This window comes from Blennius ocellaris (assembly GCF_963422515.1).
Source record: "Blennius ocellaris genome assembly, chromosome: 8".
In the NCBI taxonomy this organism is placed as follows: domain Eukaryota; kingdom Metazoa; phylum Chordata; class Actinopteri; order Blenniiformes; family Blenniidae; genus Blennius; species Blennius ocellaris.
Genome location: NC_137657.1, coordinates 8,053,951 through 8,071,646, shown reverse-complemented (window position 1 = coordinate 8,071,646; position 17,696 = coordinate 8,053,951). Strand labels below are relative to the sequence as shown.

The window sequence follows — 17,696 nt, the reverse complement described above, 5'->3', positions numbered from 1 at the left end:
TCTAATTCTAATTCTGATTCTGATTCTAATTCTTATTCTTATTCTTATTCTTATTCTTATTCTTATTCTTAATTCATGTATTTTTTAAATGAAAATTGACCCAATTTCATAATGTGTGAGAAAACTGAAACAACTGGTTTAAACTGTAAATATGATTTATATTATATACATTGAAATTCTAATTATAATAATTGCTTGTCCCGTATGTTCATCTCATTTTAGTTTCAGCTTCTTAAAAAAAATAAAAGAAGCCCAAATCCTATGCACAGACATTTTTTTTCATTACAAAGCAAGACATTATAGTGTAATATATTTGCAGTACAATGCTTTTTAAACAGTATTAACAAAAGTTCTTCACAGCAGCAGTGACTGCAGTCTATTTCCCCATTTCAGTAGTTCCTCTTACCTCCTGCCTCTAACTACTGATGTGTGGAGGCTCACAAGAAACATCTGTATCTGCATCTGAAGGGAGGCAAACACCAAGAGCTGAATTTATTTCAAGAAACGTCCATACTCTTCAACTCTGAAGGTAAGTCATTCAAATCTCCAAATATATTAATTACACTTGTCCTCATTTCCACAGTATTGCATTGTACCACTGGAAATACTGACTTGTGAACAGATTTATGTAAAAAAAAAAAAAAGAAACAAAAATGTTTAAATACTCATTGTAGCTTTAAAGGGAATTCAAGTTTGTTGGCTGCTGATAAACACAGGAGAGACGATTTAGAGAGAATTATATATATTTGAAAAACAGCTGAATATTAACAAAACACACACACACACACACACACACACACACACACACACACACACACACACACACACACACACACACACACACACACACACACAAATGTCTGAAATAAATGACAAAAACGATATATATATATATATATGCGCACTTCTATCTTTGATCTTCTATCTTCGAACTTCGATCTCTCATCATCTTTTCTTTTCTTCTTGAAAACATGTTCTGCTTCATTGATCTGTCACATGTAAATGGAAAGAGTAGACCTCCACCCAAATGACTTTACAAATGTAATATTGCAAGAACATTGAGTCTTTATTAACAATGTAACCGTTTGAAATAAAGTGTTAATTAGTCTCACAAATGTTTCTGTGAAATTTTCACATACCCTCAGTAGCTAGTTACTATAAAAATGTAAATTATTAATGGAAATTACCTAACACACAACTGGCTCAAAAAAGAGAAGTTAATGGAAAGGTTTTTACTGGTGGAAAATATTTTCAAACTTGAAAAACCTAGAGCAGATCTTACCTTCTGCTGCTTTCTATACAAGTTATATGTTAGAGGGGGTAGATATTGAAAGGGTGAATCAAAACAAATTCTTTGGAGTAATAATCCATGACAAAATATGCTGGAAACGTCACATAAATCATGTCCAAAACAAAGTATCATGAAGCATCTCAGTCCTGCCCAAAGCTAAAGATCTGTTAGATAAGAAATCACTTCACATTCTTTACAATTCACTGGTGCTACCTTATTTAATATAATAATAATAATAATAGTAATAGTAATATATAATATAATATTTAATAATAGTATGGCAGTGTGGGGAAACACTCATGCAACACTTATTTTCCAAAAATAGAGCAATACGAATCGTACTTAATGTAGACTTTTTCTAATCACACCAATTCACTTTTCTTAAAGTCGAAAACTTTAAAATTCACTGATCTTATCCGGTTCTAAACTATCCAAATAATGTTTAAAGCGAAGAACAACTTGCTGCCAGGCAACATTCAGAAAATGTTCAGTGAGAGAAAACAGTTACAACTTCAGGGGAAAATTACAGTTAAAAACTCATAAAGTCTGTACCACCTAGAAAATCACCGTCCGTAGTGTACAATTATAAAATCATTTATGTACTGAGAATGAACAATGATCAAACTTCTCTGCATTACTGATTTGGATGTTTGTCTTTTTAAAATGTGTTTGTTTCTCTTGTTTCTTTTTTTTTTGCACAAGTTTGAAAAGAAAGAAAGAAAAAAAAACATTTATTTCTCCTGCGATTGTCAGATTTACAATCTCCATTCCATCTATTATATTCTTTACAGGCTGTATAGTTTCAATGCAATAATAATACAATGCTTTTTTTTGTATTCATTCACTATAGGTGGATGAGACCTTCCAAGATGCCTGGATTTGGCCACTTTATCCTTAGTGTCTGTATTCTAGGTACTGCAGTACACACACAATCTCACACACACATGTACAAATGTTTATGGATATAAATATATCCAGGGATTATTTTCAAACTGTTTTCCTTTCTACAGGATGTATCCTCTGCTGCTCTCATGCTTGGCGTGTGCAGATACCAAACCATATCACTGGACTGGTGGGTTCCTGCCTTGTCATTCCTTGCAGCTTTGACTACAACCAGTATCCACCAGTGAGACCAGATCGTGTGGTTTGGTACCAGTATGTAAGCCGTGGCTATCCCTTAGTTTATGACAACTGGCACCCTCGTTCTGTGATTGACGCGTTCAGAGGAAAAACGTATGTATGGACGTCAAGACATCGCAAGACCTGCAGTTTAAAGATTGAACCAGTGACCTGGCACCATGACAAGCAGAGGCTTTATCCATGGGTCGATCCGGAGAATGTCGGGAGCGGAACCTACCGGTTCTATGATAAAACTGTAACGATCATTGTAGAGCGTAAGTTCCCAGCTTGAACTTTGAGTCCCAAAGGATTATTGTGATTGAATTTGTATTCACTGTTGCCACATTCCTCTTGCCAAAGCCACAGCAAATAAACCTGAGATATCCATTTTTGGGGAGATGAAAGTTGGACGGTCTGTAACTGTGCAGTGCCGCGTTCACCACACCTGCTCCACCAACCCCCCGACTATAAGTATCAACATCCCACTGAAACACCATCGTCTGGACCACACCGATCGGTCCGATGGCGTAACCACAACAACCCTGAGGACGACTTTGTTCATAGAGCGAGACCATCAAATTGTGACTTGCTCTGCCCGACACCCTGGCGGCATCACTGCAACGACGTCCTACGCCTTGAGTGCCGAATGTGAGTAATGGGCAACGTGAGTAACGTTCAAAACGGCTTCTTGTTTCGGGTTTGCTTTGATTGTCACCTGTGTTTCAGGCTCCGTGTCACAGCTGACTATCAGCCCTTCAACAACTGAATTCCTTGAGGGAAATGCAAGCAAAGTACGGTGCACAGCCTCATACACGTGTCCGAAACATGTCCCCACTCTGACGTGGAATTACAATAGCATGCCAAGGTCTACTGACACTACCATGGTATCAAGGGAGGCTGGGTGGAGGACCGTCTCCACGATGACATTCACAGCTTCAGCTAATGACCACGGAAGATCCCTGACATGCTATGCAAGTTTCTCTGGGGGACAGAAGCAGGAAACCAGCATTACTCTGTCAGTAAAAAGTGAGTGCAAATGAGGCATCAGTGGGCTTGCATAATTCATTTCACATTACCAAAAAGATTGATTGGTTACAGTTCCACTTTATTTTGTGACGTTTAATTAACAACAGTGGTTGATAACATAAGAAATCATTTCAGATTGAAATAAATAGTCAGGCTTTTCCCTCCGGCTATTGACTTGCTGATGAAGATCTTTTCTTTAAATGTTTCTTCTCTTTGTAGGAAATATGCTCTCCCGAGGTTGGTCCTTCACCACACCTGGAAGCATCACAGGAATGAAAGGGTCGTGTATCATCATTCCTTGTAGATTCAGCTACAGTATCTCCCAACCTGCTGACCTTCCTGTTACGTGGTACTTGTACCAGAGCGGTGGTTACCCGGCTGTATTCGACCAGAGAACTAACAACGTTGTTGGTAAGTTTGTTGGGATAACCAGCTTGGTCGGATCTGTGCGGCAGAACAACTGCAGCCTGAAGATCGAAAGGCTGGTGATGTCACACAGCCATGAGCGACTCTACCCCTGGATCGATAAGAACCCCATCACCTCCTACCACAACATGGGTCACACGTTTCTTGATAAAACTACTCAACTTATTGTTTTGGGTGAGTACTCTCCACTCTCTTACAGAATTATCTAATTCAAACGGTTTTTCAAGAACATGTAAGGTACTTGTGCTTTTTCAGCAGATAATAAGCCTCAATATGATGCTTAAATTAATTTATTAATAAATAATTGGAAGCTGGATAGAATAGAATAGAAAAGAATAGAATAGAATAGAATAGAATAGAATAGAATAGAATAGATCAATCCAAGAGGGAAATTCCGTGAATAAAAACCACACAATAAATAGAACAGAAATTAAAATATCAATAAGACACAATCAAAATTAAATAGGTAATATCAAATACAATATTAATATATACTGGGCTTAACTAGTATACTAAGAATGAAATGAATGAAAGAAAACATTATTTATAAAGAACATGTTATAGAGTCATATGGCCACAGGCCTGAAGGATCTCCTGTGGTCTTAATTGTTGCTTTGGTTTTCAGATCAAGCAGAGGAGCCACAGATGAGCATCATCGGAATCCCCAGGGTGGGAGAGCAGAGCAGAGTGACCTGCAGTGTGCGTCATTCATGTCTGTCTGCTCCCCCCAGCATAACCGTCAGTGGTATACCTGGAACAGACAAAATGATAGACACTCTGGTGTCTGATGGGATTTGGGAAAGGACAGTAGAGCGAACCTGGACTGTAGAAGAAGAGAACCAGGGTGTGAAGTGTAGTGTTTTACACCCTGGTGGTCCGAAAGCCTCAAACTCCCTGCTGCTTAATGTGGAATGTGAGTAAAATATAACGTAGTGCTTCGTAAGAAATGAAAAGTCTATCTGGTTTATATATATATTCATATAGCTCACTGTCACATTTCTGCTCAGGTCCATATGACCAAATCAAGATGGAGGAACGCCCAGACGAAGCAACCGAGGGAGTCGCAAAGAGTGTGATTTGTACTGTTTCCTACAAGTGCAAGAAAAACACGCCGAACATCGTGTGGAACCACAGAGACATGCAAAGTTCATTAACCACCCTAAAGATCTCTGGGAATTTATACAGCGCTGTGTCAAATCTCACTTTCATCGGCTCTGCGGGTGAAGATGGGAAGAACCTGACATGCACTGCTCGGTTTGTGACAGGCGAGACCTCAGACTCAGCAACCATCCACATAAAAAGTGAGTTCCTACATGTTGCACTAACTAGGCAAAGGCATGTGTCGAGGAGAATCTTTTCTTAAAATGTCTTTGTTTGTCAGGAAATATGCTCCTTCGTAGTTGGTCCTCCACCACTCCTGGAAGCACCACAGGAATGAAAGGGTCGTGTATCATCATTCCTTGTAGATTCAGCTACAGTATTTCCCAACCGGCTGACCTTCGAGTCATATGGTACTTGTACCAGAGTGGGGGTTACCCAGCTGTATTTAACCAGGGAGCAAATAATATTGTTCGTAAGTTTGTTGGGATAACCAGCTTGGTCGGATCTGTGCGGGAGAACAACTGCAGCCTGAAGATCGAAAGGCTGGAGATGTCACACAACAAGGAACGACTCTACCCCTGGATCGATGAGTTCCCCATCACCTCCTACCACAACATGGGTCACACTTTTCTTCATGATGCAAGTCAACTTCTTGTTTTAGGTAAGTATTCATGAAGCAGTTTCATCCAAATCATCTAAATAACTTCTGTGAGTCCAACATATCAAGTCAAGTCAAATCACGTTTATTTGTATAGCACTTTAAAACAGCTGTGGCTGAAGCAAAAGTGCTTCACATAAAAGACAAAATAAAAGTAAAAGAATTAAATCAACAAAAAAGAGTAAAAACAAACCATAAGATTGGCAGCAATAAAACCAGGCACAGAGTCTCAAACATGATTAAAAGCCAAGGAATAAAACTGGATCTTAAGATTAGTTTTAAAAGTTGGCAGTGAGGGGGATTGTCTGACGGGCAGCGGGAGCTCAATCCACCACAGAGGGGCCGCAACTCAAAAGGCCCCGTCCCCTCTGAGCTTTCGTTTGGACCTTTGGTACATCCAGAAGAAGCTGATCAGCTGACCGGGGGCACCGAGGAGGGGTGTCGGGGTGGAGCAGGTCAGAGAGGTAGGGCGGGGCCAGACCATTCAGAGATTTAAAACCAAATAAATGTTTTATTACAGATGCCATTTTTGGGACTATGAATGAAATGAAACAAATATACAACAAAAATAACATTAAAAAAAACTTCAAACTCAGTCACATTAAAAAGGGTCTATTACAACAGTACATCAAATCCACAATTGTCTAAGTACTCTGAATTTTCTTTTTGTTTTTATTGAAACATTTCAGTGCCACTTAAAAGTACCTTCCAAGGTTATAATGATAGTCTGTGTTATAATGTAAGTGCAAACGGTGGAGGAAACCAATGTACTAACATGACAGCTATATTTATAGATTTACATAAGTTGTTCTGAGAACCCCCCAGTAAAGAAATGAACATCTTGTTTTTTCAGGCATTCTGTGAGTTCAAGTGTTAAAACACCCTTTTTTCAAGTGTCATCTTGTTTCATGAAGTGAGGCATGTGGATGACTCCAGAGAAAAGGTGCTAAAGAGCTGCACATTAAGATATGAATACATTTATAAACAACTTGTGCTCATGTTGTGACTGCTGGGTGGGTGGATGTGTGTGCTCCTCAGCCAGTATGACTTTTTTACGTGCAAGTAACAATTATTTGACAAGAAATCATAATGAGAATAAAGTTATAAGTTGAAAAAATGTTTTTATCCACTAAATGTACTTTAAAAGCACAAATGTGCCACGTAGGACAGAGCTGTCCACCTGGCAAAGCCTTCTCCTTTGATAATGCTTTCATTGACTGAAAATCCCAACAGTCGTTAAACGTTGAAGGTTTTATTTGGATTTTAAAATACAGTCAATTCATATGTTTTCTTCTTTCTGCCGGTGAAGAAGCTTTAATCACTGTGTGAGACAGAAATGGATTTTATGACCCCCTGCCTTAAAAAACGTTATGTTGACCAGAGGATTCCTCCTCAGCAAATCGCACCCTGTTTACAAATGTCAGTTGGACTTCAATTCAAATATCTGGAACCTAAAAGTTCAAATCTAACTTCAAGTCTTTTTTTTTTTTCAGAACAAGCAGAAGAACCAAAAATGAGAATCATGGGTGCCGTCAGGGTGGGAGAGCAGAGCAGAGTGGCCTGCAGTGTGCGTCATACATGTCTGTCTGCTCCCCCCAGCCTAACTATCAGTGGTATACCTGGAACAGACAAAATGATAGACACTCTAGTGTCTGATGGGATCTGGGAAAGGACAGTAGAGCGAACCTGGACTGTAGAAGAAGAGAACCAGGGTGTGGAGTGCAGTGTTTTACACCCTGGTGGTCAGAAAGCCTCAAGCCACCTCCAGCTTAATGTGGAATGTGAGTCCAATATCATATGTAACATCATAAACTTGAGTTAGAATCTTAAAATAAATTTCTGCTCAGGTCCATACGACAAGATCACAATGGTGGAATGGCCTGATGAAGCACCAGAGGGAGTAGCGAAGACTGTGATTTGCACTGTTTTGCACAAATGCAAGAAAAACACGCCGACCATCTTGTGGAACCACAACAATGAGCACTCGTCAAACACAGAGAAGATCTCCAGCTCTTCATACAGCACTGCTTCACATCTAACTCTCATTGGCACTGCGGCTGACGATGGCAAGACGTTGACATGCACTGCTCAGTTTACGACAGGCGAGACCTCAGACTCTGCAACCATCCACATTAAAAGTGAGTAACCACATGTTGCACCACTGATTTGTAGGTTCATACGTAGGTGATGAGCTCTTTTTCTTATGGAGAAAAGTTATAGTAGATAGATTGTCACCAAGTACATAAATATGACGAACGAATAAGATAAAGACAGCAAAACTGTGTAAATTGTAAAATAGCTATCTAAGAGGAACATGCAAACACTGGACTGCAAATTGATGGATAAAATAAGGAGATAATTCTCTTATGCCGTATGACTCAGAATATAACAGCACATGGTGTCACCCTTTTATGAGGTAAGTTAATTTTTCTTCTTGCAGGTTGGAGTTAATAGTCAAATTTGAAAACACATGAAATTACATTGAGTGATTAAATAATAAATACAATGCCGATTGCTAATACAATCAGGCAGATATAGACTAATCACAGGCATGAGACACAAAACAAAAGAAATTAACAAAGAAAACAAAGTATCTTTTTTTTTTTATCTGTATCTGTTGACATCAAAACAAATCTTCAACCATTTCTTCTCTTTGTAGGAAACATGCTCTCTCGAGGTTGGTCCTTCACCACACCTGGAAGCATCACAGGAATGAAAGGGTCGTGTATCATCATTCCTTGTAGATTCAGCTACAGTATCTCCCAACCTGCTGACCTTCCTGTTACGTGGTACTTGCACCAGAGCGGTGGTTACCCGGCTGTATTCGACCAGAGAACTAACAACGTTGTTGGTAAGTTTGTTGGGATAACCAGCTTGGTCGGATCTGTGCGGCAGAACAACTGCAGCCTGAAGATCGAAAGGCTGGCGATGTCACACAGCCATGAGCGACTCTACCCCTGGATCGATAAGAACCCCATCACCTCCTACCACAACATGGGTCACATGTTTCTTGACAAAACTACTCAACTTATTGTTTTGGGTGAGTATTGACTGATTTCAAGATGATGAGGCAACCAGACCTTAAACATCAAACATGAGAGTAATCACTATTTGACCAAAGCTGAAGAATATATCTTGCACATATAGCTCATTGTGTAAATATTCAAAACAATAACTCAGAAAAAGGTACTGTATAAATGATGACCAGTTTTTTTCATGACATTCTAAGTTGTTGTTTGATGATGCTGTTAGTTTTTTCAAGGTTTGATATCTGGCCTTTGTCTTTCCAATTTAAGCATGTTTTTGGCGATGGTCAATGCTGGTAATACAAAAATTTAGAAATGAAGAGGCAGCTGCAATGTTGAAGTATCAGTTCATATTACAACTGTACAGCAGACAGGGATGCAGAGGCCGAGTCTATCTGAGAGGCTGCTCATGACCTCCGACCAAAAAGGCTTGGGTGCATTGACAAAGTGTGTTTTGTCTAGACTTCATACTGGAAGAGGTCCGTTTTCGAATTATAGGCCTTGAAGAAACTGTTGTTGCAAATATTGTGTCAGTGAGGTTCTTTTGGCCTTCAGACCATTTGTCTGTTGGATCGACATGGTTTATGCACTCTCACTTTGGCCCTTACATGGTGCTTTGCTTTTCAGAACAAGCAGAGGAGCCCCAGATGAGAATCCTCGGTGCCGTCAGGGTGGGAGAGCAGAGCAGAGTGGCCTGCAGTGTGCGTCATACATGTCTGTCTGCTCCCCCCAGCATAACCATCAGTGGTATACCTGGAACAGACAAAATGATAGACACTCTGGTGTCTGATGGGATTTGGGAAAGGACAGTAGAACGAATTTGGACTGTAGAAGAAGAGAACCAGGGTGTGGAGTGCAGTGTTTTACACCCTGGTGGTCAGAAAGCGTCAAGCCACCTCCAGCTTAATGTCGAATGTGAGATCTAAAAATATATTTTTGCTGGAATTCCAAAGTTTCTTTGGAATCTTTAAACATCACTGTCACATTTCTGCTCAGGTCCATACGATAAAATCTCCATGGTGGAACCGCCGGGCGAGGTGAAAGAGGGAGCGACTAAGACAGTGACATGTTCTGTTTCCTACAAGTGCAAGAAAAACACGCCGACCATCATCTGGAACTTCAACAATGGGCAGAGTTCCCAATACACCAGAAAGATCTTCGCTAGTTCGTACACCACTGTGTCGAATCTCATTTTTGATGGCTCTACGGGCGACAATGGAAAAACCTTGACATGCACTGCTCAGTTTATAACAGGGGAGACGTCAGACTCTGCAATCATTCGCATAAAATGTGAGTTCAAAAGTGATCGCTTAAATTGAGTTTAACTATTATAGAGATGAGCATATATTGGCTTATACAGTTTATGTTCTTCAGATAACAAGACACCTGATTCCCACTGATCATTGTGTATTTACAGCTTTCAGCGTTTTGGCTGCCGATGTCCCGATCAAATTCAGTGCCCTATCTCGCTCCTGCGTGGTGATCCCATGCAGTTTCCAGGACAATGAGGCTGTTCCTATGACTCGAGGCATCTGGTCCAAAAAAACTGGGGGCATTGTCTACCATAATGGCCAGAGCCAAGTACTCGATCATTTTAAGGGTCGAACCAGAATTTTAGGAAACCTGAACGAGGGAAACTGCAACTTGGAAATTGATGACATCAAGCCCTTTGACAATGGGCCCTTCTGTTTCCATGCGGAGAAAAGAGACGACAAATACAGATTCAACAACAGTTGTGTGTTCCTTCTCATGAAAGGTCTGGACTAACTACAGCCCAATCGATTGACCTGTCAGGCTTCCCTTATTGCGAACACTCTGCTTTGTGATGTGCATAGCTTCCCCAGACAAACCAGTGATGACTCCAGTTCCAGCAGACGTGGACGCCGGTTCGACCATCACGGTCTCGTGTTCTGTTGAACACACGTGTCCCTCACACCCTCCCGTGTTCTCGTGGAGCGTCGCTAACCTCACCAGTAAGGTCTCGCACACGATGACATCCAGAGGCGTCTGGGAGACGACGTCCACCATCACTTTCATGGCTGCTGGAGGAGATGGAGTTCACAGCCTCAACTGTACTGCCACCTTTTGGAGGGACAAGCAACAAGCAAGCGTCGCCCATCTGAGTGTGAAGGGTTAGACAAAAGTCCTGATTATGTTACTCGAGGATAATTTGTGGGGATTTTATTTTAACGTGTTTTCTTCATCACCAGGGTCACTAATGTACCAACTGAGAACCACTGCTCCAGTGTCCATCCCCGTGTCGCTTCTTGTGCTCGTCATTTTCATCTTGTCAGCAGTGTTTGGAGTTTGCATCTGGAGGAAGAGGTAGATACCACTCAGTTAGAAGAATGAATCAGAATGTGCTATGATCTTCATGATGATATGGTCTTCAAGACGTTTACAGAAAAGAATTGTCCAACAGCATGTAACTCTGGAGTTTCAGGCATGTCCTCACAGTATTTTTCTCAAACCCACAGAAAGCGCACTGGTGACTCTCTGACGCCGCCGCCCCGACCGGAGAAAAGGCATGCATACACGCTTAAATCAACAAAAAGCCTCTGCTCTTGACCAAAAAAAATTACAATTTAATATGATCAATATAACATCAATATACAGTATATCAATATATTCTACTATGACCGATCCAGGCATCATAAGGCCCGGGGGTCAAATGTGGCCCTCTAGATGTGCTTGATTACTGTTGTTATTGACTTTTTTCCACATCTAAAGTCCCCTTTTTCACCTTACTGGCAATTAATACATTATTGGTTAGGTTTAGCATCTTGGCTAGCAGAGCTAGCAATTCTCACAAAATAGGTGTTTCAAAACAATATTATGAATGAAAAATGTTTCATTTACTTATTTACTGAACTTGTTATTTGGAAACCGTAATTTGGAAACGTAATCATGATTTACAGACAAAGACTGAGAAAAAGTGACACAAGAATATGCCCATTCAGAAGAAAGTTACGGGCGATAAGTATTAGATTGATGCTGAATGAAACTGTGACTTGACTTGTTAAAATAGCAAATGAATCACAAATTGGGTGCATTTGTTTTGTGTTTTTAAACATGGACTAAGAAGTTGAAGTTTTTTGCAAATAGCTTAAAGCAAATACTTATTTTTGCAATTCAAATCTTTTTGCAGGAGATCCCTGTGGGATAGACTATCCAGGTAAAAGTCAGCCTTGTTTTTATGTCTTTGTCCTTTATCACAAACAATAAAGTCACTGCATTTTTCTTCATCGGGCCTTTGTAACTGACATTAACCTCGGATTCTTCATCAAAATGTTCAGAAGATACCCTGATGAGAGGGATCGACCCCCAAGGCCAGAGAAACGGTCAGTCGATAGCGGGTTTTTGTTTTTTTGTTTTTTTGACAAACTGGGTTAATACAAACAAACAAAAAAAAAAAAAAACAAATAATGATGTGCTTTTCATACAGAAAGTCTCTGTGGAGCCGACTTTCCAGGTAAGCATATTACCAAGAATATTACAAGGCAACTTTTACACAACAACTTTTGTTGTGTACAACAACAAGCGAAAACATACAATTTTAGCATTTTGGTTTCAGAAAACTTTCAAAACTTTACAAGTTGCATTTTCCCACATTTACATGATGGAAGTGGAACATTTTCGAAACGTTCTCTAAAGCTTGTGTTTTCAGTCGCTCCGAAGGGTTAGGGTTATTGACCCTCAAAGCACAATCAAGTTTTTCTATTTTTCACACGTTCCATAAACGGGGCCTGAGTTGTGTGAAATAGCTGAAGTTTTCTTTTCAGGAGGAGTCCAAACGACCGCATTGGCTGGAAAAATGAGGAGAAATCCAGGTCCAAGTTTTTCATTTGTGTTAGATTGAGATTTTACATTTTTCACCATTAGAAATTTGAGTTTGACATTGAGATGTCTTCCTTCTTGTAGGGTGTCTTTCTGGAACAGATTTTCACGGTATAATCTCCAACTTTCTCCAATTTGATTCAATTCCAGTTGTAAGTTCAACACAATAAATGAATCAAGCTAAATCTTTACCACCTCTGCAGGCGCCAAGGCAATTTCTCCAATCTCAGTGTTGGCTACATGTAAGTCTATGAAGGGAACCTCCGCCACATCGCTCTGCCTTGAAGTGCCACAGTACACAACAACAAACACTAATGCTGTGGAAATCCTTTCTCCTCCAATAGAAACAACACATCCTCTGTAGTCTTGGACACCAGTGGCTCTAAACCACCCTGTCCATCTCCAAAACTGTATGTTTATTCAACACATCTGTTGCTAATAATGATCCATTGTTTGCCACTTGGTTTAACTTTTTTTTTTTTCACTTTATTTATAACAGGAGGTTTCAAAATTGAAGATTCAACATTGATCTGCTCATCTTTAGGTTAGTAAAACTGTCATTTTTTATCTTTTTTCACTCCGGACCTTTATTAAAATCAATAGGGCTTCAGGTCAGTTGGTTCAGTTTTTAATTAAGGCAACTTCACCTTGACAGCATGAAAAGTTATTAATAGGTCGGCTTCTTCTTTTTCTTCCTCACTTCAAAGGCAGTTGGCATCTGTGACTTTACACTACTGTCATCTACTGTTTCCAGCCAGTCATCACCATTCCCACCGCTCATGAAAGAAAGAAAGAACTGCTTGTTAATAGATCAACTCTGCTGGGAGGAATCAGCCTTTCATGATGTCGGGCGTGCAGCGGTGAAACTGATAACTTTCCCTGAATCTTTTGCAGAACTGTTTCAGTTCTGGAAAGACACCTGACAAGCACCGCCGACCTCCACGACTTGACTTCTGTAAATACTCAAGGCAGTAGTTTGCATGTAGTTTTCACAGGATTGGATTCTTGACTTTACTTCTGCTTCGTTTAACCTTCATTTGCTTTGACTGGACTTGTGCCCCTATTACACTTAATAAACATGCCGTTTGCCTCTGGTATGTTTTATTAGGATGTCATTGTTTACAATACAGTTGCACAAGCAAGGTTGCTGCTAAATGGATGGCTCAGACTTCGCTAGACGTACATAGAACAACACAGAAGAGTGTCATCAGCTGCCACTTATGGTATTACAATGTTTACAACACAAATAGGGTAATTAACACAAAGCACTAAATAATAACAAAAACACAAAAAACTGCAAGTATAACCACAATTAGCTCAGAGGAAAAAGTCCCGGGAAATGGCATCACAGAAGCCCTAATCCCACCACACAGTGCCACCGGCATCCCACCCCTACAGAATAGTCAAAGATGCTCAGTATAAAGTTATATTTCTAACAAAAGTTTAGCTTTCGTGTTTTGTTCAGAGCTGCTTGTAAATGAGCAGTTTCTGGATAATATCAGATTTATACATACATGAAACATTGTCTGTCACTCTTACAACAGTGTATTTTCTTGAGTTAAACATTGTCTTGAATATTTATTGTTGATTTCTCTGTTTTGGGTCCGACTACAATTTCACATTATAAATCAATTAAGTGAGAAATTCAGTGTCAAAGTGCTGCCGTGTTGGATTCATAAGGAATTTGACTGGAATACAAATGGTTAATATCTCAGCAATAAAGGTTTATCCAGTCTTTAACACACGAACAATAAACATTATGATTAATTAAAGATACATTTCCACTGACATGAAGGATTGTGGAATCTTCTAATAACCTCAGCTTAATAAACATTTCCAAAGCAAAACAAAATACAATTTATAAAAATATATATAAACAAGTTGAAGAAGACCTCGTTAACAGAATAACATTGGGACTGTTATGTCTATAAATTGCACCGTCTTTTCACGCATGTCTTTCAGTTCCTCCTTTTAAAGAGCACTCAGGTTTTTCCCATGTGATGTTGTGAAAATTGATGACGTTAAAGTATCAACGATATTTTTCCACATTCTAATAAATCTGCATACGCAAATCAGGTGACGTGACAGTTAAACTGCTCAACTTCTCATGTTTGTATAACAAGTCCAGAAAAAAAAGCTGATTCATAGCGAAAGGCACTCTCTACTCTCCAGTGACTTAGAGTCCTAATTAAGGACTAAGTCACAATAGACGAAGCCTAACCAGAATCCATCTTCATCCACCTTCTACACCGCTGTCTCACCGTGATTCGCGGGGCGGGGCACTGCATCTTGGCTGACTGTGCTTGAAGTCCACACCGGGACGAGCTCCAGAGCAGGGTGAATGCACACACACACACACACACACACACACACACACACACACACACACACACACACACACACACACACACACACACACACACACACACACACACACACACACACACACACACACACACACACACACACACACACACACACACACACACACACACACACACACGCACACGCACACACGCACACACGGGCAAGGCATACTGATTTCATGAATTTACTTAATTGTTCCAATTGAAATGAATCTCAGTGATGCACACAATAGGTGCACACATGCATTTTCAATGACTTTTGATGGATGGTGCATTAACTAACCTCCCATGGGGTTCATTTAATCTATGGCCACAAATATGGAATGATTTTAATCATAGGGGGGGGTCATTGTTTGTTTGTTTTCTTCAAGTATTGGTTCCACACACTCACAGACACACTCACACACTGCTGTTTGGAGCTACATTGGAAGTAGATGTGGACGAGCACTACAGTCAACGCTCTGCTCCACTCATGCACCACCGCAGCTACTTTAAGAGGCGCCGACACGCTCCCGAGGAGTCGCCGGTTGAACCCATCGTCTTCAGACATAGAGGTGCTTCGGCGAAGACGTTTTAGGTCCTAATGTGTGGATCAACATCAAGTCCTTCTTATTAAGAGGTTTGAGCGGCGCTTCGAGGAAGATTTGTTTTTGTAATCTCACGTTTCTTCGTTTCAGGGTTTTTTTCAAACAGACCTGTGTCGGGGATGAGAAATAACACGGTTAGATCATCGGAAAAGAAACAAGAAAGTGTGTGTGTAATTCAATAATAGGTGCTAATTCATGTGAACCAGGCTGTGATATATAAAACCATGTGAATGTTGTCATGGAAAATCCTAATGTGTGCGTGTGTATACTTACATAGCTGATGGAGTATAGCAGAAGTGCTACAATCAGCATAGACGAGGCGATGATGATCAAGAAAGGGCGCGTCATGGGTTTTTCTTTGAGGATGACTGGGCAATCTGGAAAAGCAAACAGCAATCAGGTTATACACGTCTGTGGAACACAATCCCAAGCACATGATTGACCACATGCTCAAGTTTTATTGTTTACTTGTTCTTTACATGTTTTCATTAAGCAGAAACGTTGAGCAAGGTGCTCTAAACCCTGAACTGCAACAAAAGGTTGAGCAAATATAATTCAAGTTAAGTAATCCAAGCTTTAAAAAGAAGGATGTGGACTAGTTTTTGTTCCTCTTTAAAGGTAAATGTGGCAACGTTCATGAAGTAGAGCTTCAATCTAGAAGTTCCCCTTCTCATTTTAAACTCACACAGAAACCTCCTGGGGACGTCTGAATGACATACAGGACAAAGTGGGACACCCCCGTACCTTTCACTAAGAGTTGAACGTGTCCATAGCGGTTCTGCTCGCCCACCGGCGCCGCCAGGTGACACATGTACTCGCCGCTGCTGTCGCAGTTCACGCTCGGCAGGGAGACGTCAAGGGAGTCGTCCACCAGCTGCACCCGTCTGTCCACGTCAGGGTACCACCTCGTCGTGCCATTGGGGAGGCGTTTGGTTAACAGGCCGTATCGAGTGTCCTCAATCACCTGTTTGGGCATTCCCAAAGTACACAGTGATTCATTTAATATAGTTTTTAACTGCATCATTTCAAAATGACCAGCTTCTCCTTTTGTTTTTTTTTACACCACCGTCTGCTTGACAGCTCAAAAACTTGACTTAGAAACAAACTCTTATTATACAATTTAGTTACTTTAGTATGATGTCCAATGCCGGCGTCAGTTTGTCTGACTGGTAAAACTGATGGAGAATCTGATTTATGGGCTTAATGTTAAACTAATGTACATCCTTGGGCTTTGGGAACTTGTGGCACAGAGCTGGCTTCAGATAAATGAGCCAATATATTAGTTTAATACCATTTAGAAGACTAAATAATGAATTTGCTGCGATAACTTCTGCAACTCTTATCAAGATTTTATCCATTTCACTTGGGAGTCATTCGTTTTAGATATGGTGGTTATCATATTTTCCACAATTTTACACATGCTGAACACTGGAGCCTATTTCAGCTGCCTGAGTGAAGACACACACCACACACACTCTACTGCTTTATCCTGGGGCCAATCCCAGTTGACAGACCACCAGACACACACATTCACACCTTGGGGCAATTCAAAGTCCCTAATTAATCTTGCATGCATGTTTTTGAACTGTGGGAGACCTTCTTGCAGTGAGAGCATTAACCACTGCACCAGCAACTTAAAGACTGAGCATTGAGAATGAAGATACAATAAAGCCAATGAATAAAGAGAAAAGTAATGTTGAATAACTTTTAGCGTTGTCACATTTCTATTTCTCTACTCTGCTAATTTTGAAAGGGAAAGTGAAAGAGCTTCTCCAGTAGGTGGAGCCTGAGGATAATTAAAAAAAAAACAAGTTGAGATATGGGCAACCCTGGAGCACAAACACACGAAAACATGCACGATACACTGACATGTAAGAGGAAGCAAAGACCAGAGTGTACGGACCTTGTACCACTTGACTGACAGGTACTGGACACCAGGCTCCTGCCGGGCGATGCACCGCATTGTGCACGGCTCCCCAGACAAAGCCTGCACAAACAGTTTGTCCTCGCTGTCCACCATTTCCACTTTGAGGCACAAGTCTGAGAAACAGAAACGACAGTATTGGACCCGTTCGTTTCGATTTCGTCCCCATTTCCCCCCTGCACATCGTTATAAGACTATGGATACTCACACACTGACAGGAGGGAAGCGAAGATCCGCATTGCAGAACACATGACGACGGTGATGCTCCGGACTGAAGTTAAACGAAAGTCCGGACTGGCACGTTATAAACCTCAGTGGAGGCGGAGCAATAAAAA

The 17,696-nt window shown here is 40.6% G+C and overlaps 1 protein-coding gene across 1 annotated transcript; it reads right to left on the bottom strand.

The window, feature by feature from the left end:
- Positions 1-13,574: 13,574 nt before the first annotated feature.
- cd83 (CD83 molecule) lies at positions 13,575-17,656 on the bottom strand. The gene is made up of 5 exons (XM_080500445.1): positions 17,570-17,656; positions 17,341-17,477; positions 16,182-16,401; positions 15,711-15,814; positions 13,575-15,545 (listed from the first exon to the last, which is right to left on the bottom strand). Exons 1-5 carry the CDS (start codon positions 17,610-17,612, stop codon positions 15,393-15,395), a joined length of 657 nt encoding a protein of 218 aa, XP_080356571.1. The 5' UTR covers positions 17,613-17,656; the 3' UTR covers positions 13,575-15,392.
- Positions 17,657-17,696: the final 40 nt, after the last annotated feature.

Excerpts from the sequence above, each read along its gene's own strand:
- cd83 (XM_080500445.1), bottom strand. The coding sequence starts at position 17,612 with ATGTGTTCTGCAATGCGGATCTTCGCTTCCCTCCTGTCAGTGT. Across the intron at positions 17,478-17,569 it reads CGCTTCCCTCCTGTCAGTGT|ACTTGTGCCTCAAAGTGGAA; the intron begins GTGAGTATCCAT and ends TCTGTTTCTCAG. Across the intron at positions 15,815-16,181 it reads CGTTCAACTCTTAGTGAAAG|ATTGCCCAGTCATCCTCAAA; the intron begins GTACGGGGGTGT and ends TTGCTTTTCCAG.